Source organism: Nelumbo nucifera, chromosome 4 (assembly GCF_055504915.1).
Source record: "Nelumbo nucifera cultivar China Antique chromosome 4, China Antique-T2T, whole genome shotgun sequence".
NCBI lineage: Eukaryota > Viridiplantae > Streptophyta > Magnoliopsida > Proteales > Nelumbonaceae > Nelumbo > Nelumbo nucifera.
In genome coordinates, this window is record NC_142652.1 from 4775222 (window position 1) to 4802087 (window position 26866).

Here is a 26866-nt window from a genome sequence, read left to right on the forward strand (position 1 = left end):
TGGGGCCTTGTATTGCAGAAGGCGTGATGGCATACGATTAATAACATAAGCTGCAACCATCACAGCCTCAACCCAAAACTGTTTTGGAACATGCATGTGAAGCATCATACTATGAGCAACTTCGAGGAGATGGCAGTTTTTCCTTTCAGCAACTCCATTTTGTTGTGGTGTTCTGGCACATGAGCTTCTGTGAAGAGAAAAACTCAGCTAAGTCATGATGGAAATACTCTTTTGCATTATCTGATTGGAAATTTTGGATTTCAACATGAAATTGAGTGAAAACCATGCGATGGAAATCTTGCACAATCTTGGGTACCTCTTCTCTCGAGTGCATAGGATATAGCCATGTGTATTTTCAATAGTCATCAATAAAGCTGATAAAATACTTGTACCCACCCTCAGTAGGTATGTTAACAGGGCCCCAAACATCAGAAAAGACAATATGGAAAGGAAAAGTAGATCTTTTATTATTTGATGGAAAAGTTGTTCTACAATGCTTACTCAACTGACACGTTTCACAATACAAACTAGTAAGAGACACTGACTTGAATAATTCAGGAAACATAACTTTCAAAGACTCAAAGGACAAATGACCAAGGTGATTATGCCATAACCACAGTTGACTGTTTGTAGACTGAGTAATACTGATTATAGATAACAAACTGATAGGAAGTTTGGGAGCGAAGTTTGGGAGCCTGAAGGGTATGGGATAAGACAAGGCCATCAAGAAGAGATACAGATCCCTGACCAGCAATGGTGGATAGAGACCCCTCAGCAAGTCTCACTTTATCCCTTCCAGAGAGAAGAGTGTAGGTTTGAAAGAGATTTGACTTACCGGTCATATGATTTGATGCCCCTGAGTCAATGACCCAAGGTGATTCGGGAGCAGGGGTACACACATGAAATGCAGAAGCACCTTTACCTGATGTAGAAGCGAATGAGGTAAAAGGAGTAGGAACCGACCTGTCCAACTACCTGAGTGTCCTACCAAACAATTCTAAGTGATCTCTAAAAGAGTTGATGATGTCTTCCTTGGGATCAGAACCACTAGGATGCTCTTGAGAAAACACAGTAGTTTGATTATTTTGTTGATAGTCTTGAGTGGCCAGATTTGCAGAACTAAATTTCTTCTGAGGAGGCTTCTTTGAAGTGTCTTGATTTTTGGTTGCCCACTAACTCCCAACAGGTTTCTCGAGTGTGTCTAGGCTTTTGGCAGTGAGTACACCACAGTTTGTCCTTATCTTCACCTTTCCTTGGTTCCCCCTTTTTCATTTCTGTGTTGCCCCCTCTTGCAGCTAGGGCAACTGGTTGCTCCCCCTCAAAAACATTCATGAGATTTTTTCTGCTCTCTTCATATTGGATTAGAGCATATACTTCCTGAACTGAAGGAAGTTCCCTACTTCCCAAAATCTGCACCCGAAGAGGCTCATAAGCCAGGTTCAGCCCATGTAAGAAAGCAAAAACCCGCTGTTGGGAGACAAGTTTTTTATAGTCCTGTGCATCTTCATCATTCCTCCAGTCAATGGTCTGATAATAGTCTAATTCCTTCCAGATAGATGTAAGGGCTGAGTAGTATGTAGATAGGCTACAGTCCCCTTGTCTACACGTAGATGATTCTTCTTGAAGTTGATAAATCTTGGCAAAATGCCTCTGTTCAGAATAGGTTGCCTTGGCTTGTTCCCAAATTTTACAGGTTGTTTTCGTACATGAGGTAACATGGAGACTAACAGCCATGACATAACCATGTTTTCTTGATCCCATCGATTATGTTCAGCAGTACCAGACTTTGGTTCTTTTATTTTTCCACTTATATAACCGGCCTTCCCCCTAGCTATAACATAAAGTTTGATGCCTTTGGACCATTCTAGATAGTTCAGGCCATCAAAGGGGGTAATAGACAAAGAAAAATTCATGCTGTCCATTCCCCCATTTAGGTTTCCTTGCTATGAAGTAATGCCAGAGGTTGCTGAATCCTCAGTAGCCAGTTCCACAGAAATATTACTGCTGTTTTTTTAAAAAACCAATCTGATATAGAAGGTTTTTTTCTTTGAACAATAAGTAGGCTCCAAAAACACAGGTTTGACAGTACTGTGTCAATAATTATTAGCTGAAACACTTCAGTTTGCAAAAAAAGAAGACAGCCAGTCTCTACGACTTCAGAACTGTGACATTCACAGTGGTCAAAATTTACTTATGAATGTAACAGCACGTACCTGGCTTCCACGACCCACAGCTCATAGAAAAACCTCAGAAAAGACAAGTTTCAATGCATTCAGCTGCCACCACAAACTCAAACAAAACTTTTACTGCATCCGGTTGCCACCACAAATCCATATATAATTTTTTTTAATGCATTCGGCTGCCACCACACCCTTCTTGGTACAGCGACCAAGAGAGAAGAAGAAAAAAAAGTCTGGAAGTTGCGCCCAGAAGAATCACACGATGGAGTCTTCAATCAGAATAGTTTTTCCAAAAAAGGAAAGAGAACAAGATCTGGAAAAGTTGCGCCCAGATCAGAGCTCAGATACCATGTAGTTTGGCAGATCTAGAAAAGAGAAGGGAGAAGAGAGAGGAGAGAGGAGAGAAGAGAGAAAAGAGAGATCTATTCCAAGTACTGTAGCTGGCAGTGCCTAAGTTAATATTTATACTTAGGGCGACAACTCATAACTAATACATTGAGAAAAAGACAAAAAAAAACCCTTAGTGGGCCGTGGGCCTCTACATACACATTACAACATTTTGCTAGTACATATTACACCTTACAGGGATGGGGACACAGCAGGGTGCATGTGAGGTCAGTACGATGGAGAGCCAGCAGTTACGTGGGTTTGATCCCAAGCCTCCATATTCAAAGGGATGCCTACTTACCATTCATCTACTGGGCTATCGCCAAATATGTGAATTATTAAGTTCAAGTTCTTTCTTTCTTTCTTTCTTCTTTTTTTGTCTATGTTGGATCATCTCTCTTCATTTGCACTACTTCCCAGCAGAAAGCTCTTATTTTTGGCACATCCCTCGAACTATTATGCTTGTGGTACTACATTTATTCAAGTTTGCCAAGGCCCAAAATTCTTTCATAGAACCTGACCAATGTTTTAAAAGGCATGGGAGGCGTATGTCTGGAACACCCTGAAGTTCATGCTAGAGGCATTGATGCCTAAGGCTTATGCCTAAGAAGGATGTGCCAAGCAGATAGCCATGACCTTGTTATACTGAAGTGGTTGAACTGGATGAGTTCATGTTTTGTCTTTTAGTGAATGAGTTATTAAGGAGGTTGTAAGCTCCTTAATGACTGAAGATGAAATTGAGTTGATTACCATACCCTCTATAGAGAACACTGATGTGGACCCCATTGTGTTCGTATGGCAGTAATATTTCAATTAGTTATGACAGTGTATTAGTTGGTAGTTATTTCAGTTTTTATTATTAGTTTTCTTTTATTCTTTTTTCCATGTAAGCAATAAGGGCGATTCAGTCCTTTTACAGTTAGTCAAACATTTATATAAATCATAAGAGTGGGTCAGCAGATGTTATGACCCTCTCTCTCCTTTTCTGAATTCCTCTTCGTGTACTTCTTCTCTTCTCCTGTTCAAATTAGTAATTGTTTATTTCTAAAAACAAGACAGATTGTAGTCTTGATTGACTACTTGGTATCAGAGCCGACCTAGGAGTTCTTATTGCTAGTCTAATTAGGCCAACTACATGAGAACTTCCTAGGTTTGGAAGTTTTTCAACAGAAAGGTGGATCGGCTGATTCTTGGAGGTTACTGGCAGTAAACGACTACTACTAAGGAGATTGTAGAAGCCTGGGAGAGTTCCAGTGATCAGGAAGAATCAGAAGAAGCTTCGGATCCTCAAGATTAAGGTTTTGCATCAGCTAGAAGGTGGTGGCCAGAAATTTTTCATAAAGTAAGCCTTTTTTTCTTGAGATCGACTTTAGAAAAGACCATCTTGGTTTATTCTGAGAGGTGCGGCTGGAAAATGTTCGCCTTTTTCACCTATGTTTTTAGGGTTTTGAGAGAGCCCTAAAATTCAGAACTGTTGTTGGTTTCAGATCAGAATTTGGATTTGTTTCATTCAGAATTGTGTTTTTTTGTTCTCTGGAAGACCTAGGCCGGCTGTTATCAGTTGTTTGGGTGCTGTTTCTCTTATTACAGTAGTTAAAAAAGGGATTTTTATTAATTCTTGATCAAGAATGGAGTTCAAGAATCAAGGGGAAGGTGTTTTTGGGACTAGCAGTTCAGGTAACATGTCTGAGAATACCTTTTAGATTACAATTGTTATGTTTGATGGATCAAACTACTTAGAATGGGCATCGGCCATGATGGCCACTGGGGGTAAAGGAAAACTGAACTACTTGTTGGGAGATGTGAAGGAACCACCTAAGGAGGACCAAACTTATACCAAATGGGTTCAGGAGAACTATTTGGTTATGACATGGCTGTACAACTCTATGCAGCCACATATAAGCAAAAACTATTTGTGGGAAAAAACAACTAAGGAAATATGGGATGTTATGAAAGAGACCTACTCCTAACCCCTTAATGTTGCTAGGGCCTATGAGCTGAAATGTGAGGTTAACAACCTTAAGCAAGGAGAGAAACCAGTCTCGATTTACTTCTCTACCTTGAAATCTTTGTGGCATGAAATTGACGACCTATAAACACTTGAGTGGGAAAGTCAGAAGGATGCACAGACTCATAGAAAGCAGGTTGAGACTAATAGGGTTTTTGAGTTCCTAGCTGGTTTGAATCCTGAATATGATATTGTGAGACAACAACTACTGACAAGAGACAGTGTGACCCTATTACAAGCCTACTCCTTAGTGCATAGTGAAGAGACTAGGAGAAAGGTTATGGTGCAGCATCAGCCCTTCCAACCAGCCTTGGCAGTAGTTAAACCTAAATCTGGGGGTGATATGGAGAGGGATATAAAGAAGGAAGACAAGCGGGATCTGGTATGTGAACATTGCAAGAAACCTAAACTTACTAAAGATATCTGTTGGAAGCTACATCCTCATCTAGTTCCAGCAAAACTCAGGAACAAAAGGGGTAATGCTAATATGGCTGTTAATATTGATTGTGCAACCTCATCAGGCACAAAAGGCACACCTTTAGACACCCTAGTTGCTGTCCGGGCTGCCCTTACTCAGTTGGAAAAAGAAGTTGGCAATTCAGCTCAATCATCTCAGCCACCATCAGCTCCTCCCACATTAGCTTTGCTCATTCAGGTACTCGGGCCTCAGCTTATCATGCTTCAGCTCCAGGTAACACTAAACATTGTTGGGTAATTGAATCAGGTGCATCAAGATGGTTCCCTTGTTCCCATCACTTATCTTTTGGCAAAGATAAAGTGTCCATTGTTGATGGTTCCCTTGTTCCCATTTTTGGCAAGGGAGACATCAAGTTGTCTAATACCATTTTCTTATCTTCAGTTTTGCATGTTCCTAAATTTAGTACTAACTTGCTTTCAGCTAGTAGCATTACAAAACACCAGAATTTTTCAGTAACCTTTTTTCCTGACCGATGTGTTTTTCAGGACTTGGAGACAAGGAAGGTGATTGGGACTGGCCATGAGACGAATGAGATCTATATGCTTGGAGAGAGTTCTCATTGGGAAGATAGTGAAGATAGGAAGTTTTTTGTTTCTCAGTCTGTTAGTTAGTTATGCTTTGGCATAATCGGTTGGGTCATTTATCTTTTCGGTCTTTAAAGAGTTTGTTTCCTAATTTATTTGAGTCGTCTCAGATGTCCAGTTTGAGATGTGAGAGTTGTTAGCTTGCAAAGCATTGTAGAGCATCTTATTCATTGAGTAATAAAAGTAATAATCCTTTTGATATTGTGCATACCGATGTTTGGAGACCTTATCATATCACTGCTATGGGGGGATATAGATATTTCTTGTTGTTTGTTGATGACTATACCCGTTTTTCTTGGGTTTACCTTATGCATTCTCGAGATGAGGTTTCTGCTTTAACCCAGATCTTTCATCAGATGATTTTAACCCAATTTGGGGTCAAAATCAAAATCTTCAGATCCGATAATGCAAAAGGAATACTTTGCCAACCCATTAGCCTCTTATTTGCTTGATCATGGGATTATCCACCAGAGTACTTGTCCTCATACACCATAGCAGAATGGGGTTGCTGAGAGAAAGAATAGGCACATATTGGAGGTGGCTAGAAGCATCATGTTTTACTCCAATGTGCCTATTCGTTTCTGGGGAGATGCTATTCTTATAGCAGTGTATCTCATCAGCCGAGTTCCTTCACGGGTTCTTGATATGAAACCTCCATTTACCCTTCTATATCATGAAAAGGAGTTGTTTACTGTTCCCCTTAAAACCTTTGGTTGTACTTTCTTTGTTCAAATTCTTGGTCCTCATCGTTCCAAATTTGATCCTAAGGCCTCCAAATGTATTTTTCTCGGTTATGCACAAACTCAAAAAGGATATTGCTGCTATGAACCCACTTCTGAGAGGAGATTTGTCTCTATGGATGTTACCTTCTTTGAGGATGTACCCTATTATCCTAGGGTTTCTCCTCTGGAGGAGAGTAGTGAGTGTGGGGTTAACTCATCAGAAGTTCATTTACCTGTTCCGTTGAGTGATGAGGGATGTAATGGGGAGGGTTGTCAGAGGTGCCGGGACTTGAGAGTCTATCACAGGCGGTGGAGGCAGGTTGATTTCGGTCTTCAGCAGTCCACGCCAGTCCCCGTTCCTTCTGTGGATCCAGATCCAGGTACCACAGTTCCTTTATCAAATCCAGATTCCACTGAGATACCTTCCACCATTGAGCCCTTATCTCCATTGGATGACCTTGACCTCCCCATTGCAGTCCGTAAAGGCAAATGGCGTTGCACCACATCCACAACCCACTGCATTTCCCAGTTCTTGTCCTATGATCACGTGTTCCCTTCTTATAGGTCATTTTCTTGCATCCATTGTTTATTCCTATCCCTAGAATAGTGTAGGAAGCCTTGTTAATTCCTAAGTGGAAAGATGCAATGAAGGCTGAAATGGATGCTCTTCTGAGGAATAATACTTGAGAGCTAGTTGACCAGCCTAAAGGGAAGAAACCAGCTGGATGTAGATGGGTGTTTATTGTGAAACATAATGCTGATGGTTCCATTGAAAGGTATAAGGCCCGGTTAGTTGCAAAGGGATATACTCAGACTTATGGTATAGACTACTTGGGGACTTTTGCTCCAATAGCAAAGATGATCACTATTAGAGTTTTATTATCCCTTGCAGCCAGTTATTCTTGGCCCTTGTTCCAGATGGATGTCAAAAATGCCTTCCTCAATGGAGACTTGCAGGAAGAAGTCTACATGAAGTTGCCTCTTGGATTTTATGATGTAGAAACAAGAAAGAAGGTTTGCCGATTGAATAATGCCTTGTATGGACTAAAACAGTCCCCTAGAGCTTGGTTTGATAGATTCAGACAATCTCTTGGAAAATTTGGTTATGTGCAGGCCTAGTCAGACCATACATTGTTCATTAAGAGAGTGGACTCTTCCTTAACCTTGCTTGCTGTATATGTGGATGATATTGTAGTGACAGGGAATGATAACAGTGAGATTGAGTCTCTTAAACAACTCCATCAAGAGTTTGAGGTAAAAGATCTGGGAGAGCTACAATATTTATTGAGTGTTGAGGTTAGCTAGGTCTAAACATGGGATTTTTGTTTCTCAAAGAAAGTATGTTCTTGACCTGTTGGAAGAAACTGGAAAGTTGGGTGTTAAGCCTGTAGACACACCTATTGAACAGAATCACAAGATCAGTGCGGAGGGTGGAGAGCCTCTTGAAGATAAAGCTATGTTCTAGCGGTTGGTTGGAAAACTCCTTTATCTTTGTCTCATACAACTGGACGTCAATTATGCAGTCAGTGTTGTCAGTCGGTATATGCACTCTCCTAGAACCACTCGCCTAGTTGCAGTTGAGAGGATATTAGCATATTTGAAGAGGTGCCCAGGTAGAGGTATACTATTCAAGAATAATGATCACATGAAGATAGAGGTTTACACAATGCTGATTGGGCTGGGAGTATTGATGATAGAAGGTCTACCTCTGGATATTGTGCTTTTGTAGGAGGTAACCTTATCTCTTGGAGGAGTAAGAAACAAAGTGTTGTTTCCCATTCCAGTGCTGAACCTGAATATAGGTCCATGACAAATGGTGTGGCTGAAATCCTATGGTTGAAATCACTATTTGAGGAGTTGGGTGTTGCTTATGAGAAGCCCTTAATGCTGTACTATGATAATCGGACTGCTATTAATATAGCCCATAATCCGGTACAGCATGACAGAACTAAGCATATTGAAGTAGACCTACATTTTGTTAGAGAAAGGGTTTCATCTCAAGAAGAGTGTCTTTCGTATATCACCTCTAGCATGCATAGTTGTCAAGGCGACTAGGCGACCATGGGGCGCCCAGGCGCCTAGCGATGGAATCTGACCTAAACTATTTTATAGGTTTAGCCTTTAGGAACTAGGAAGGGAGTAGGTTCGGGTGTTAAAAATAATAAGTGCAAGAAGGAGGAGGAATAGGGGTGGAGACCTTGTTTTTCATAAAAAAAAGCATTGAAGAAGAAGAAGAAGGAGGAGGAGGAGGAATAGGGGAGGAGCCCCTGTTTTTCGAAAAAAGAATAGCATTGAAGAAAGAGGAGGAGGAGGGAGAGGAGGAGGAGCTCGTAGATTTTCTCACCAAAGCTGTTCCAAGGAATAAGTTAGAGGCAGACCTATGCAAATATCTATTCCCAACTTGAGGGGGAGTGTAGAGAACACTGATGTGGACCCCACTGATGTGGTCCCCACTGTGTTCGTATGGAAGTAATATTTCAGTTAGTTCTGACAGTGTATTAGTTGGTAGTTATTTCGGTTTTTATTATTAGTTTTCTTTTATTCTTTTTGCCATGTAAGCAATAAGGGCAATTCAGCCCTTTTACAGTTAGTCAAACATTTATATAAATCATAAGAGTGGGTCGCAGATGTTATGACCCTCTCTCTCCTTTTCTGAATTCCTCTTCGTGTACTTCTTCTCTTCTTCTCTTCTTCTCTTCTTCTCCTGTTCAAATTAGTATTTCGTTCTTTCTAAAAACAAGACAGATTGTAGTCTTGATCGACTACTCCTTCAAATATTTTGCTATTAAAATATTAATAGAAAACAATAAGTCATTCAGTTCAGCCACTTCAGCCTTTCTTTTTGATGGTTAACAGTAATGAATCACATTCAATAATGATCAAGAACCATATTGTCAAAAATAGACAGCACTGGTAATACAACAACAATTGTCAGGTTAAACCATAATTTGTTTAATGTACAGCTTGCATTTTTTTTCCAGGCCTGGCAAATCCATTCAAGTTCTTGCCTTGTCACACCAGCTTTTTCTAAATTATCAACCTGGGAATCTACTTAAATGAGCAATAAGATTTCTTCCTATGGTTTTTTTCTCCTCTAACTACGAACTGAAACATCCATGGAGGTTCCTCATCAGATCTAAGCCAAAAATGACTACTTGGCAGCCTCCTTGTATGATCATTTTCCTTAAATTTTGTTGATTGATCAATTTCTTCAGTCCTTGAGTTACAGCTAACACTCCAGCAGTTGTCAAATGGCCCTTCAGACTTGCTGGGTCCTTTAGTAAGTAAAAGAGCAGAATGGGGTCTGTTTGGGTCAGGAACTGCTGTATCAAGGTTGACCACAATATTGGTTTAGATTTGTGATATAAGCATGACATCCATGTGGAATTTATCGTATTTTGTTAACTACAAAAAAAGGAGAAAACTGCGTTATTTATCTTGGTCAGGTTTCTCTCATTAAATTATTTCTCGACTATGTTTTTCGATTTGATTTTTTCCTTGAAATATCGTGGAATATGATGAATTAATAAGTACTCTTCATTATTTTCTACCTTCAAATTATATAAGTTTTAAATTTATTGTTGCATGAACCAATAATCTTTTCCTGTGGAACCTTAAATTCCTTCTTTGGTTGTCCATGTACCATGTATTTTCTCTTGCTTTCTAGCTAGCTGGACAACCTTCTGATGTTGAGCTATTGTTTCCAGTTAGAACAAATGTCTCTGTCCATCTATATATTTACCTGCCTATATGGTAAAGCATTTTCCACAGAGAATCTCCAAATTGACCTTAAGATGATATAATTTCTATCCGTCATCACTTTTGATTTTTGAATAGAATTAAAAACAGCCAAATACAGAAATAATTGGGTAGTATTTTCTGCAGGTGATAAAAAGGAACACCTTCTTCAGCCATCTGTTCCAGAATGTGCAGTTGAAAGGATAGAATCTCCGTCTTGGAAAGATATGTTAACTGTGATTGACCAAGAGAAAGTTTTCGACAAATCAAATGGAAATGTGAGAATCCTATGGTGTATTCTGATATTCTCATTATTCCCCTTGTTGATTAGCCTTCAATTTACACTTATACAGATAGATTGTCATTTCTGGAACTACCAAACATTTACTGTTATCCTTCTGTAACATGAATCAGCAAATTGTTATTGGTAATATTTATCCTTCTTTATTCTTCAAGCATCAACTTTTTGTGTGCATTTATTGGTAGCAAATTGTTATTCTTGGTAAGATGGAAGCGTCTCATACTTGATGTGGATGCTGAATCCTTAGAGCCAATTTTGAGTTTTTCATGATATTTATGTCTATACTTGATATGGATGTCTGTACAGGAAAAACCGCTATCTTCAGGAAGTGGAAAAGTCTCTTCAAACCTTGTTGAACATCAAGAAGACTGGCCTTCCCAGTGGCTAGAGCCTGGTGGATATAATGGAGAATATGGTAGTTACAAAACAAATGAGGACATGCAAATCTCAGCAGCTAGACAATTTCTGTTAAGCTCTGACAGCTTTCTTGAATCTCCAACATTAACATCACTGCTTCAGGAAGTTGAGAAATCTAAATTTTCTGCATTTTCTTCTGGAATAAGTATTTTCGAAGCCAACACTTATAATAAGATGTGGTTTGACCAAGAAAGTCCACTTGGAATTCCTCTTGGAGCAGATTCATCAAATTTGATTATAGCACAGAAACAGAGGTTTACCATTTCTGAAATATCCCCAGAATGGGGTTATGCCAATGAGAACACAAAGGTATATTTGATGAGGTTCTACATCTCCAGTCATGTTCTCATTCTTATTAATAATTCATTTCTCTTTTCTGTGAAGGTAGCATTTCTTTTCAACTAATCGGTTTACAATCAAGGATCTTTTTTCATCAATAAGAAGATCGGGGATCTTCATCTAATTGTTAATGTTGATGTATGCTAATTTCATCTCTACATGGAAAATTTATAATAAATACAAGGTTCATTGCTGGCTCAGGGTAGCAGCAAGAACAAGTTGATTAATAGAGATAATAGTTTTTGTAGGGTTGATTAGGGTTTGAAAAGTAGCCCAAACAACCTCAAAGTTGTAGCTTTGAATAAAATCTACAAAAAGAATTGATTACAAACTCTAGTAAAAAGTTGGATTTGACTCTTTTACCCTTATTTTAAATATGTAGATCCAGCTTGTTGTGGGGCTAAACTGTCTTTCGATTTTATGTTAGTAATAATAGACTAGATGCGTAACAAAATAATAGGTAAAGCAGGGCCACAGCAGCAACCCTTTAACAACATGAACCTCTGGTGCTCAAGGGACTTTTAATATCCACCACTGTATTTCCTAAAACTGCATCGCTTATCTTCAATCAACTCTAACCATGCCATTGATTTTATCATCATCATCTAAACCTTTTCCTACAATGAATCCTGTTCTGCTATTCCGCTCTGTTCAGTGCCATATCCATTGTTAATTCCGGTTATTCAGGGGTGGACCACTTTTTTCATATAACATATTCTAATATATTAACTCAATGTAACAAATTAATCTTATAAATAATTTTATTTTAAATTTAAACATTCTAATATGCTTGTGCACTAGGGTTAAATCATAAATATAACCATAAGGTATATATTGACACGTCAAAGTTCCTTTCAACCCCATATAGACCTAATCTTCTGTGTGTGTGTGTGTGTGTTTCCAGAATTCTCTTGAAGAAGTAACATGGTTAACATAACACCTCACATTATGTAGCTTCTAGCTAAATTAAACATGTCTCACCTCACTTCATTTGTTCTGTGCAAATATTTTCTTAATAAAAGAAACCTTTCAGCACAAGTAGGGAAATTTTGGCATAACCTAAATATTTGTTAGGTGTTCCCTTAATTAGACGTGATTTTAGAATTATACCTAGGTATTTCATCATCATTGTCGTCGTCGTCATCATCCAAGCCTTACCCCAAGTATATGGGGTCAGCTACATGAATCCTGTTTCGCCATTCCGTTTTGCTTAATGCCATATCCATTGTTTAATTATTAGTGCTTAAATCATTTCTTACCACTTCAACCCATGTCTTTTTTTGGTCTACCCCTACCCCTTCTGGACCTAGGTTAATGCCATATCCTAAGCCTGTGTGGAGAAACAGACTAGTAATTTAGTGAAGTCCCTGTCATATTAGTTGCCTTTGTTATTTACCTGTTATTAGTATTTTGGGCCTTGTTACTAGTCTTTCTGGGCCTTACTGGACCTACTATAGTTGCTGTTACTATTACTGTTATTGTTTATTAAGGAGTGTGTTAGGAGGCAGGGACATAGATGTCATTGTAGATCTTCTTCTATTCTCTTCCTTTCTCTTCCTCTCTTCTTTCTTCTGTTTTTCTCTTATTTCTCTTTTGGTTTTCTTGCTGAAACCACATCAGAATACTAATGGACTGTGAACAGCACCGGCCATCTTGGTATCAGAACAAGGTTTAGGGCTTGCTAGGGTTCTTACGTAGGCTTCTTCCAGCCGGCTACATGAGGATGTATTAGGGCTGGATATTTCTGTCTGTCTTGCCTGATTCTTGGAGGTTGATTGGAGAAATTCTTGCTGCCCAAGATCTGCAATCTTGGAGATCACCAATAACCAGGAAGAATCAGAGTTCTTTAAATCAGATTAAGGTTTAGGGGCTGTTAAAAACTGTTAATTCTTTAAGTATAGTTCCGCAGGGGTACTATTGTAACTTTCTCCTTTTATTTTTTATATTCTGTCGCCCTAGTATAAATACTAATAGCTGGCGCCGCCAGCAACACTTTTGGCTCTCAAATCTCTCTTCCTCTCTTCTTCTCTCCTGCGTAACATGGTAATAGAGCGGGACTATCAGATCTGAAAGGAGAGATCAAGTGAACTGTTTCCTTCGCACCAGATTTCCAGATCTGCTGTCCTCATCTACTGTTTGGGTGATTGAAGATCCAGTTTTCTCACGCACTGAAGTAATCTCTCTCATTCTCCTCTTTTTTTCTGGTCATGCGCCAGAGCAGAACCTGTACTAGGTCTGCTGGTTGGATGTGAGGTGATCAGACCTCTTTCTTTCCTTTTTTGTGGGGTCGACTGATCCCTGTAAAAAGCTGTAGGTCGGTGAAGACCTTTTGTGTGCTGCTATAGCAGCTTTTATTGGTGAACCTGAAGGTCAGAGAGTGACCTGTACATGCTTTTAACAGCATCTTTGATTGATGCGTAGGTCACGAGATGACCTGTATGCACTGTGAAAGCAACTGGTTTTGATTCTGTAGGTCAAGGGATGACCTGCTAGTGTTGTAAAAGCACCTGTGTTTAACAACAAAAAGGGGGGTTGTCCTTTCTCCCTTGGTGTTAGACTTTTTTAAAGGCTTTGTGCCCACTTTAAGAGCCTTTTGAATCTGTAACCATGAGCGGTGAAGATTCTTCTACATCCGGTGTTTCCTCAATACAGAATGGGATGAGTGGGGGTATGGACCTATCCTTTCCCATGGTTGTTATTCCCTTCGATGGCTTAAATTATTTAGAGTGGTCAAGAGGGATCAAGTTATACATTACTACAAGGGGAAAGATAGGATATATAAATGGGAGAATCAAAGAACCCAATTCTGGGAGTGCTGAATATGACAGATGGAACCAAGAAAACAGCATGGTCATGTCTTGGCTTTTAGTGTCTATGCAACCTCAAATAAGAAGGAATTTTATGTGGGCTGAAACGGCAAATGAGATATGGGAACAAGCAAAATCAACCTATTCTGAGCTGTGTCACTATGCAAAAATTTACCAGTTATAGGCAAAATCGTCCACTTGTAAACAGGGGGGGAGAGGTGCCTTTCTGTGTACTATTCAGACTTGACCTCTGTCTGGAAGGAGTTAGATCATTATCAGAGTGTGGACTAGAAGTGTGATGAAGATGCAAAATTGATGAACAATTTTGGAGGGGATGCAATTGTGTTGGTAGCGAAAGGGAGTGTTGCTACAGGTGGGGAAAATACCTTTAAGAAGGGAGACTTTCAGAGCAGGGTGGATGACAAAGACAAACTATGGTGTACTCATTGCCAGAAACCCCAACACAACTGAGATACATGCTGGGATCTTCATTGGAAGCCAAAATGGGCTCAAAATTTGAGTAAGAAGAAAGGTTCAGATCTGAATAAAAAGTCAGGACAGCAAGGCACAAGAATGCACGCTATCGCAAACATGGCTACTCAGGAGGATCAGCCCCCCATTACTACTGTGACTCGGACACACATCTCTGAATCTGACCCAAGGGAGGATATTATTAATTCCTTCTGTGACCATTTAGAGCTCTATGGTAGAGCAATTTGTCAAATGGATGCTCTTTCCTCAACTTCATTTGCGTCTATATCAGGTAACTCTGCCACAGCTTTCCATGTAGCATCCCATTCCCCCAACACTCCTTGGATCATTGATCCTGGAGCGTCTAAGCATGACAAGTAAGTCCTCTTACTTTCAAACCTATCACCTCCTTTCTGGAAGAAACAAGGTAAGACTAGCCAATGGATTATACTCTCCCGTAGCTGGTCAAGGAACCATTTCTCTTCCTTTTGGCCTTACCTTGTTTAATGTTTTACATGTCCCGAAATTTCTCATTAATTTGTTCTCTGTTAGTAGTATTACTAATTCCTTAAACTGCTCAGTGACTTTTTCCCTTCTTACTGTGTGGTACAGGATCTGGCCTTGGGGAAGACAATTGGTAGAGGATGTGTGGTGGATGGGCTCTACATGCTGGAGAATAAGGCTGGTCTTATAGTCATAGAGTCTAAGAGTCAGTCTTGTAAGAGTCATGTCTATTTATGGCATAGTTGTCTTGGCCATTTATTTTTTGAGTCTTTAAAAATGGTGTTCCCAGAGTTGTTTAAGTTAGTGTCAGTGTCAGAATTTACTTGTCAAACTTGTCAATTGAGTAAGCAGTGTAGAACTCATTTTTCTTCAAAGAATAATAAATCTGAATTTCCTTTCCACATTGTTCATTCTAATGTTTGGGGCCTTGTTACTTTACCATTTGAGAGTGGCTACAAGTATTTTATTACCAATATCGATGATTACTCCAGATATACATATCCTATGCGAACCAGGGATGAAGTACCCAAAATTATTCAAGATTTTCAGCGGATGATCTTCACCCAATTTCAAACTGAAATCCAAAATTTTCAATCGGATAATGCCAAAGAATATTTTCATAGTGATCTCACAGAGTTTTTTGCTTCGCATATCGTAGCTCTTGTGCCCGAACACCACAACAAAATGGTGTTGCTGAAAGAAAGAACCGACACGTTCTTGAAGTGGCCCGGGGCTTACTAATTCATATGAATGTCCCAAAACATTTTTGGCTTGAGGTTGTCCTTTGTGCTACCTATCTCATCAACCGTATGCCCTCTTGTTGGTTAGAGTGCAAAGCCCCACATCAACTTCTTTTTCCTAAGGCTCCCCTTCTTTCTATTCCTCCTCGTGTGTTTGGTTGCCATTGTTTTGTTCAAAATCTGTCACCCACTCGGGGAAAATTGGATCCTCGTGCTATTCCTTGCATCTTCTTGGGGTACTCTCTCACTCAGAAGGGATACTGGTGCTTTGATCCTGTCTCTCACAGGTATTATGTTTTTATGGATGTCTCCTTTTTTGAGAGTGTGCCTTTCTTCCCTGTTTCTCCTCAGGGGGAGTGTAGGAATGAGGAGAAACTGGTTCAGCTCGCTTCTCTTCCTGATCCTCCTCCTCCCTTTCGTGTCTTCTTTCGTCGTCACAAAGGCCAACCATGTTCAAGAGCTATGTAGCACCTAGAAGTTGTACCACCAATGCCATCAAACTCTCTGGGGGCGGATCATACCCAATCAGGTACCTTGGTTCCTATTAATGTTTCTGACCCTATTGCTATTGATACTTCTATTGCTAATGACCTTGACCTTCCTATTGCTCACCGGAAAGGTGTTAGATCTTGCACTACTAAACACCCCATTTCCCACTTTGTTTCCTATGAAAACATTTCACCCTCCTTTAAGGCCTTTCTCTCTTCCATTGATAGTGTTCCTATCCCTAAGAATGTGGCAGAAGCTCTTTCGGTGCTTGAATGGACAGATGCTATGAAGGAAGAAATTAATGCTTTACATAAAAATGATACATGGGAACTAGTAGATCTTCTTGAAGGGAAAGATCCAATTGGATGTAAATGGGTTTTCACAGTAAAACACCGGGTGATGGCACGATGGAGAGGTACAAAACTCGTTTAGTGGCAAAGGGGTTTACACAAGTGTATGGAGTAGATTATGTAGAAACTTTTGCACCGGTTGCTAAGATGAACTCTATTAGGGTCCTTTTCTCCCTAACTACTAATCTTGACTAGGATCTCCATCAGCTTGACATCAAGAATGCCTTTCTGAATGGTGACCTTGAAGAGGAAGTATATATGGTACAACCCCCTGGTTTCCGGGCTCAATGTAATGAACAGAAAGTGTGTAGGTTAAAGAAATCATTATACGGGCTGAAACAATCACCAAGAGCCTGGTTCTGCAAGTTCCATGTAGCAGTTCAGCAAAGAGGATACAAGTAGTGTCAATCTAATCACACGTTGCTTGTGAAAAGAGGGAAAGGAAAAATTGCAGCACTGATAGTATATGTTGATATAGTTGTCACTGGTGATTGGAAGGATGAAATTCAAAAGTTGAAGAATTTTCTTGCTACCCAATTTGAAGTAAAGGATCTAGGTCCTTTACAGTACTTCCTTGGGATTGAAGTGGTCCACTCACAAAAGGGTATCTTCATTTCCCAAAGAAAGTATGTCCTAGATCTACTCCAGGATACAGGAAAATTGGGAGTGAAGCCAGTTGATTCCCCTATTGATCCTAACCACAAATTAGGTGATTGTCAAGATGAACCCATCAAGGATGTGAAACAATTTCAGAGACTTGTAGGAAGATTGTTATTATCTTTCTATGACTCGACCAAACATTGCTTATGCAGTGGGTGTTCTTAGCAAGTTCATGCATGCCCCTAAAACTACCCATCTTGAAGCAGTAGAAAGAGTTCTCAGATACCTTAAGAAGTTCCCAGGTGTAGGCTTGTTGTTTCAAAAGCACGGGCATTTGAAAGTTGAAGTGTATACTAATGCAGATTGGGCAAGATCCCTGAATGATAGAAAGTCAACTAGTGGCTACTGTACCTTTGTAGGAGGGAATGTAGTTACCTGGAGAAGTAAAAAGCAGAATGTGGTAGCTAGATCTAGTGCTGAAGCTGAATATCGGGCTATGTCTCATGGAGTGGCTGAAATTATGTGGCTAAAAAATTTGTTGAATGAGTTGGGCTTTCCAGTTGACGGACCTATGATCCTATTCTGTGATAACAAAGCAGCCATAAACATTGCTGCTAATTCAGTGTTGCATGATAGAACTAAACACATCGAAGTCGACAAACACTTTACTAGAGAAAAGGTTGTCACAGGGGAAGTGTGTACTCCTTATGTTAGCTCTGAAGATCAACTTGCAGACATCTTTACAAAAGGGCTACATCAATCGCGGCATCTCGATTTATGTGGCAAGTTGGGCATGATTGAAACTTGAGGGGGAGTGTTAAAAACTGTTAATTCTTTAAGTATAGTACCGCAGGGGTACTATTGTAACTTTCTCCTTTTATTTTTTATACTGTCGCCCTAGTATAAATACTAATAGCTGGCGCCGCCAGCAACACTTTTGGCTCTCAAATCTCTTTTCTCTCTTCTTCTCTCTCTCTCTCTTCTCTCTTCCTCTCTTCTCTCCTGCGTAACAGGGGCTAAACCTTCAATTGGTACTAGCGCTCAGTGGTTTCTGAGTAGAAAATAGTTCCTTTATGAGATCGACAACTTGTAGGAAGTGATTGGGGTCTTCTGGAAGGTGCGGCTGAGTCTTTTGTGTTTCTCTCTAGGCTGGTTCTAGGGTTTATACTGAGAGCAGGTTAGTTCTAGTGTCTTTTAACCTACCCCATTGACTTCTACTGTTCTGATTTCACTACTGGATTATTAAGGGAGTAGTTCAGACCTGTAGTTTGTACTGGACTACTGCACAAGCTCTGTTTCAGACCTGTTAAGGGAGTTTTTGTGAGGTCTTTGTAGTGTGATCAGTATGGAAACAGGTGGGAAGGAACCAAAATACTTTGGAGAAGGATCTATGGGGTCTGTGAGTATGTCAGATAATACTTTTCAGATTACTATTGTTAAATTTGATGGCAAAAGTTACCTGGAATGGGCCCAATCAGCCATGGTGGCCGTTAGGGGAAGGGGAAAGCTTGGATATGTAACTAGAGACATTAAAAAACCAGCAAAGGAATATTCAACCTATGCAAATGGGTTCAAGAAAACTATCTAGTGATGACTTGGCTTTGCAACTCTATGCAGCCACACATCAGTAGAAAGTACTTATGGGTGAAGCCTACTAAGGAAATCTGGAAGAGTAGGAAGGAAACCTACTCACAACCCCTTAATGTTGCTAGGGCATATGAGCTGAAAAGTGAAGTAAATAACCAACCTTAAATAGGGGGAGAAACCTGTATCAATTTACTTCTCTACCTTAAAATCTCTGTGGCATGAGATTGATCACTTGGAGACCATTGAATGGGAAAGCCAAAAGGATGCAACAACATATAGGAAGTTGGTTGAAACAAATAGGGTGTTTGAATTTCTTGCTGGACTGAATTCAGATTATGATATTGTAAGGCAACAATTACTCGCTAGAGACAGTGTCACCTTGTCTCAAGCCTATTTGCTAGTACATAGTGAAGAGAGTAGAAGGAAAGTTATGTTACAATTCCACCCATGGAATCAGCCTTGGAAGCAGTGAAATCAAAGCCTGTTGGTGATAAGGAGAGGGAAATGAAAAGGGAAGACAAGAGGGATATGGAATCAGCTATGTTACAAGGTTTTCAGATAGGCCTGGGCCTGTCCAAGTCCACATTTTGAGCAGCCAACATGGGCATAGCCTAACCTGTGTTTTGGCATGATTTGAAATGTCCATATATTTCCTAATATTTCCACAAAATGTTTCCATTCCCATGGCTATCAACACAAAGTATTATTAGAATCAACACATTCCCCAATAAAAACTACCAGCACTATGTGAAGTACAGAAGATGGTATTATAACATGATGAGTTGGAAGCATTATTGTAGATATGTGGAGTAGCAATAGTACTGCCAACCTAATGGAAATGATGACCACTTTGAGATAGATCTAAATTCTTGTTGGATGTGATGCTAAATCTTTGGTAGCAATAGTACTGCCAACCTATTCTTATGTAGTTTTATCTCTTAAAGTCTACAGACAACTTTGTAGCATATTGTTTTATCTATTAACCTCAGTTTCTTGGATTTGTTTGATGGTTTAGAACAAGATAACAATCTAAAAGGGTGTACCTATGTTTCTTTTATCATTCCATGATATCATTGTATATTTCCGCATATTTCACAATGTTTCCACCATATATAGAATTTTTACAACATTTCCATATGATGTTTTTGACATGTTTTCTATTCTGTATATGCTTCTTTTATCATTTCATGATGTTATTGTATATTTTTGCATATTTCACAATGTTTACACAATATATAGATTTTTTACAATATTTCCATACAGCATTTTTTGGCATGTTTTCTATATTTGGATGGGTGATATTTTTACTTGCATTTACATTTTAAGCCATGCATTTTGGGCATGTCCAGACAACTTTGCCTATTTATCTGGGCCATTCTTTCTAGAAAACAAATCATGATATATGACACTTTTAACAATATGAGTCATCATTTGAATCATGAATCCAAAGGGCTTTGATTAGAATCTTATGTATGAATCCTTTTCTGAAATTGCGATATTTGTTTGAATCCTATATTTGATTTATTATTCTCATGATTTGTACAATTCATGCAATTTAAATCATTTCAGTTAATAATTAGTTCTCTACATTTCTTTCCTTCTATTTAACTTATTAAAGGAGATTTATTTTAAAGTTCTTACTAGAAAATGATTTATTTAGGTTATTTAAAACTAGATACCAGGTTTATTTTCCATCATATATAGGTTAAAGAGCCATCTTATGTGGATTATTTAAACTTGGTTATATCATCTTAGGCTTCTAGTGTACAAGTGGTAAATTCTGTTGTTTTAGGCACATATATGGTAGATATGGATTAAAAATATGGTAAAGTCACTTTCTTGTATATATTTAGATTTTTAGTATATCTATTTTTTTATTTTTTTGACAAGCTTGTAAAAAGAAGAAACAATAATACAATTTACCATTCAATTCACTTATGATTTTTCTACAATTTGCAATACAACTACAATTTTTAGAATATTTCACACATGAAAACATATTGGAATACATATTATATATGTGTTTTACATATGCTTACCATTATTCAAAATATACATATGCATGATACTTTCATAATACATATATATTTACAATCATATGGTATAAAATATACATATTTAAATACATAATAATAACACACGAATACACAATATTCTAATTTGTAGAGCATATCTTACACACATATATTAATACATTCACATATATGAGAGTATATGTGTCTAATTAGACATATGTACATAAAAAAAATTATGTGCTTAATGTAGGCTGGACCTAATGTAAAACATGATCTCGTAGGGGCCAGAAGTCCATTACGAGGACCAGGATTTAAAGAGCTTCAGGCTGAGCCAGGCTAGCACTGGTACAGTGGTACCCATAGCAAGAAGTGAGACACGGCTCATTCAAAATTAAAAGAGTTACACTGCAAGCTATACAAGATGCACTGTTTTGATAATTTAAACATATGGTGTATCTTTACTAAGGCAAACTAATATTGAGTTTTATAGTATAAGCATATTCAAGAAAAGTTTAATCAGTTATAAGTAATATCACAAAGCACACTGTTTTTTATAATTTAAATATATGCAGTTATAATATCTTTACTAAGACAAAAGAATGTGCAGTTATATATTACAAGCATATTAAACAAACAACTTATATCATTTCAAACTAGATAACCACTTGGTAGAAAGATCATACCTAGGCAGTTTATTCTAATGGCGTTTGAATGACTAGTCTCATATGCCTATGCAGTCTATTGCTTAGCCCTGGGTATCAAGTGGTTTAATCTACATCATATAATTATAATATATAGAGTATACCCTGGTCAGACATTGTCGTTCTGCTTTTCAAGCTGTCAACAAGGTATTGTGTTTCACAGTACAGTTTTGGAAATCTAATGATTGGAATGATTCAATGCAGGTCATTATTACTGGATCCTTTCTTTGTGATCCTTCTGAATGTGCATGGGCTTGTATGTTTGGTGATACTGAGGTTCCTGTAGAAATGATTCAGGAAGGTGTCCTTCGTTGCCAGGCTCCTTCACACATTCCTGGAAAAGTCAGTGTGTGTATCACTAGTGGAAATAAAGAATCCTGCAGTGAGATCAAAGAGTTTGAATACCGCATGAAGCTGATGAGATGTGAGCACTGTAAGCTACCCCATGCAGGAGTAAATGAGAGCACAGAAGAACTGTTGTTGCTTGTCAGATTTGCACAGATGCTTCTTTGTGTTTCATCTACTCAGAAGGAGGATAGTATTGAATCAGAAGCTGACCAATTTAGCAAATTGATTGTTGATGAAGATCCATGGGGACATATCATAGATGCACTCTTAGTTGGTAGTGAGACCGCATCCAGCATCATGTATTCTCTTCTGCAAGAACTTTTAAAGGACAAGTTGCAGTGGTGGCTTTTGTCCAGATGTCATAAGGAAGGTGATACTCCTGGATGTCACTTGTCCAAGAAAGAGCAAGGGATAATACATATGGTTGCTGGCTTGGGCTTTGAGTGGGCACTAAATCCTATTCTTGATTCTGGCATCGGTATTGACTTTCGTGATGTTAATGGATGGACTGCTCTGCATTGGGCTGCACGTTTTGGAAGGTATATTGAAGTTCCACTATGTTCTTTCTAACCTGCCTAGCACATTTCCCTATTAGGAAAAATACCTTATTTTTTTCCTCAATTTTATTGATCAGTACCGACACCCTTGTTCTGACAAATTGACCAAGTCCCAAAAGAGGAAGTTTAGTGTATCAGTCAAGAAACTGAAGACAGTGAACAGACCATATTTCCTTTTTGTTTTTCTTTTTTTTTTCGGGGGGGGGGGGGGGGGGGGGCAAGATTGGTTTAGAAATAACTGAAGTAAATTATGAATTGAATGGGTGAAATATAAAGAATATGCTACTACGAATTTCACAATATACTAGTCTATGGAAAGTGGAAATCATGAAAGGTTTTAAAGAGAAATGTTGTCTTTCTGCACAGGGAAAAGATGGTTGCTGCACTTTTAGCAGCTGGTGCTTCAGCTGGAGCTGTGACAGACCCTACTTCCAAAGATCCAATTGGTAGAAACCCAGCTTCCATTGCTGCTGCCAGTGGCCACAAGGGACTTGCAGGATATCTTTCAGAGAAGGCACTAACTAGCCATCTTTCGTCCCTCACACTGGAAGAAAGTGAGCTTTCCAAAGGCTCTGCAGTTGTGGAGGCAGAAAGAACTGTGGAAAGCATTTCAAGGGAAAGCTTCGGTGCCATTGATGATCAGCTCTCCCTTAAAGATTCCTTGGCTGCAGTCCGAAATGCAGCTCAGGCTGCTGCACGTATTCAATCGGCTTTTCGTGAGCATTCTTTCAGAAGGAGGCAACAGAGAGATGCCTGTGCTGGTGCTAATGTTGACGAATATGGTTTTGCTCCAGATGACATTAATGGGCTTTCAGCTGCATCAAAGTTGGCCTTCCGCAGCTTTCGTGATCATAGGTTGGATAAAGCAGCTTTGTCTATTCAGAAGAAATATCGTGGCTGGAAAGGACGCAAAGACTTTTTATCACTGCGGCAGAAAGTAGTTAAGATTCAGGTAATTGTTTTTAAAGAATTTTTACACTGTATATACTTTCTAAAGAGGTGATTATGTTCTTTAAAGATTTTCCTAATACTTACATGAACTTTCTTAATGTCTTTAGTTTAATGATTGTAGATTTTTACGATTGTTTTTTATTAACTTTGTATTTTTTACTAATTTTGTAATTAAGAGTACATGAACGGCTAAAATATCACAAGTATGTCCTTCCTGGAAAATTCCAAGTAGGGTTTCATCTTTGTTCAACCCACATGGATATTCACTGATGCTTAAATATGAGGAAGGGAAAACCCAGTGCCCGTATGGTTTTTGTTACTTTTTTCCTGAACTTAAGTGAAACTCCTTTAGGAAATGCAGACAAGATATTAATAGTGAGGTTTTGAATATTCTTATCTTTTGGTAGGCTCATGTGCGAGGCCATCAGGTCAGGAAGAAGTACAAGTTGATTGTATGGGCTGTTGGCGTTTTAGATAAGGTTGTGCTGCGGTGGTGTCGGAGAGGAGTTGGTTTACGAGGATTCCGGCCAGAATTGGAGTCAACGGACGAAAGTGAAGATGAAGACATTCTCAAGGTGTTCCGAAAACAGAAAGTGGATGCAGCTATTGAAGAAGCTCTCTCAACTGTGCTGTCCATGGTTGAGTCTCCTGATGCACGTCAACAGTATCACCGCATGCTTGAATGCTACCATCAGGCAAAGGTTAGTATGTCAAACAATTGAAAGATAGTCATGATCTAAATCTCTGTCTATGGACCTATCAAGACATGATAAATATACCAAATTAGAACAAATGTTTATAAACGTAGTTGCACAAAGATAGGAGGATAGGAAAATATACCACTGTACCGCATGTAACAAGGTCAGCCCATTTTCTGAATCTCTGATCATCTTGGCCGTTGTGTAGCATTAACACATGACATGCGTTTGAGATTCTACTGAGGTTAACCATATGTGTGCATTGACCTGCCCTACATCTGCCGCGTGGATGAATGAACACGGAAAAAGGTTTCCTTATCAGGTTGAAGTAGGTAGTGAGCCTCCTTAGACTACCTATACTATCTCTGTCATCCGGAGAGATGATGTGACAGATTCCAAACCATATACCAGATAGGGACTCCTTGGATATCAGTCAAATGTTCTATACTCTAGTCTACATTGTTCTATACCCCACCTTGTATTGGTAACCTACTAAACTAGAATTATCCATAAATTTGTTTATTTTTATAATGTAAAATTTGCCCATAAGAAAGGATTTATTATGAGTACCAGGCAAGTCAAGCATGTGGGGCCACAGGATCCTGCATTATACATGATAACAGTCACTAACTGGAGTATGATATCCTCAACATAAAGACATGAGAGCTGTTACATGTTAGTAGTCACAGTTCATATCAACTTCAGATCTGTATGCATGTCAATGTACCTGTTATATAGGGTAGCACATCGTATGTAGTTGGACTTGACCAGTGATTTAAAAGGTCTGCACCTCAGACACATTTCAAGGCATGCACCTCACCTAGGCCCAGGCGCAGGCCCTTCCAAAAGGTGTATGCCCGGTGCACATTGCACCTCAGCCCAGGCAAAAGCCTCAGTTTAATTGTTCACTTTTTGCATCACCCCCTACCCCCCCAACAAGCCCCTTGAAGAAACCGCAAACAAGTCCATGGATCTTAAATTCTTAACCGTGTAAAATATTGGTTTTGTGATTAAATTATGGTTCCTCGTCTTTTCTTATTAGTATTTTGTATTACCCTTGTCTCCCATGTTGATTTAATTATTATCTGCAGGCTGAATTCAGTGACGCAATGAGCGATACTGCATCAGCTTTACAGGGCAATGACGAATATATGGAAAATGATATGTTTCAGTTCCCATATGAGCAACTCTAAACGTTCACAGTTTCTGGTTATTCTGGTGGTCCAAGTTTTTATTCACCTTGTGGTCTTGTATACGGTAATGCCATTCAGCAGTTGTACATAATATTATTTTGATTTAAGAATAGTTGCAAGTGATTGTGATTGGTCACATATGAATACATGTAACCATGTTGTAAATGCTATGCTTGTATTTGCTCTACATGTTTCTTTTTCTTTCCATACCTAGGAATTAACTGATGCTGATATGGCTAATTAAGATACCAATTTCCAATTTTTTTCATTATTTTCCTCAATCTTTAATATAGTCACCTCACCATTCACCATGCATTGATTCATTATCCAAAAACTATGGCCAATTCAAATCAAGCGGATTCTAGATCTAACCATTCTTTGCAGCGGAACGTAAAGGACCTAACTGCAGGATAAGATGCTGTCTATTGGGTGGTGCTGCCTGGCTAACTGTTGCACAAATAAGCAATCTCTAAAATAAGTATCTACAGAGCGATGATTCAGTCACCGGGGTGAGTACCTGTTATATGATGTGGCCCGTTTCATGCTCTAAATAAGCAATCTCTAAAATTTGGGCTATTTGAGGTTGGCACATCATCCAAAATATAACTTATTTTGCCATCAACAGAAAATTTAGACACGTGGCTACATAATAAGTGAATTCTTCTGAAACCATGGAGCAGGGTTATGTGGTTTTGGGGTTCAGATTCAGTCCTTACAGAACCATTCTCACACCGTCCTCACAGCCTTTTAGTCCGTGCATTGGGAACATGCATCTTCATAGTTGTATGTTTATTTTCATTAGGAGATATTTCCGATGCACGGTGTGAGCATGTTCTTGTGAGGATTAAATCAGATTTAGGTTGTGTTTGGTTTCATGGGTGTTTATTGAATAAATGCCATTATATTAGTGTTACATAGGTATTGGTGTTTATTGCATATGAAGCAAAATGAAATAACTGTTCGGTTTCACCTTTATCAAATAAATGGTAGAAAACTAAAACGCTTTGATTTTTGTACATGGGACATTTGAGGAAACATCAAATTCTTGTTTTTCCCAATACCTCAGCGTTTCTTGAAACCAAATGTTGATATGACACTTTAATGGGTATTAATATGAGGTAAAAAGTAAAAAAACATTTAAAGTAAAGTCTAACCAAACAATAAAAATAAGAAAACGCTTTTAAAATGAAAAAATATAAATAAACATTTAAAGTGAAAAAGTATAAATAAACAGCCTATCTACTATGAAGAAGCATCCTTTGGCTATGCAGAACCAGGGGTTCTAACCTCCCATGTTCCATCAACCGTCTTTTGTATTTCACTCTCAGCCAAAATGATTATGGTGTGCGTATTTCGGGCTTGGCTTGGATTGTGGATTTGTGGTATATCAATGCAAATGAGCTCAGGCACGGCTCCCAAGGCTGTCAGGTTGGTGCTAACTGCCAACATGATTCTATGATTCGATCTATGTTTACCTGTCTTTGTGTTGCTGTCTGGTGTCTTGCTGAGGGGTTGTAGATATTCCGTGGATCAATTAGTTTTGCAACGCATCGTGTCCATTAGGCGTTCTCATGGAGGTGGGGTATGGACGTAAGGTGGAGTACTCGTCTCCTTCAGACTACATTAATATGCAGAGGTTCTCTGTGAAAACTTCATTATTATCCTTAACCAAAATTTCCGCTTTGATTGTATCGCTCTAGA

General features: G+C 38.9%; 1 protein-coding gene across 2 annotated transcripts in view; it reads left to right on the forward strand.

Moving 5' to 3' along the window:
* Positions 1–25433, forward strand: part of LOC104591751 (calmodulin-binding transcription activator 4-like) — a 53135-nt gene extending 27702 nt beyond the window's left edge. For both annotated transcript variants that reach the window (XM_010250747.3, XM_088903343.1), the window contains 6 exons: positions 10245–10375; positions 10705–11124; positions 21623–22305; positions 22690–23275; positions 23682–23975; positions 25064–25433. In XM_010250747.3, coding sequence (XP_010249049.1) covers positions 10245–10375; positions 10705–11124; positions 21623–22305; positions 22690–23275; positions 23682–23975; positions 25064–25165 — 2216 coding nt within the window. In that variant the 3' untranslated portion in view covers positions 25166–25433. The remainder of the gene's footprint in view (positions 1–10244; positions 10376–10704; positions 11125–21622; positions 22306–22689; positions 23276–23681; positions 23976–25063) is intronic.
* The last annotated feature ends 1433 nt before the right edge of the window (positions 25434–26866 follow it).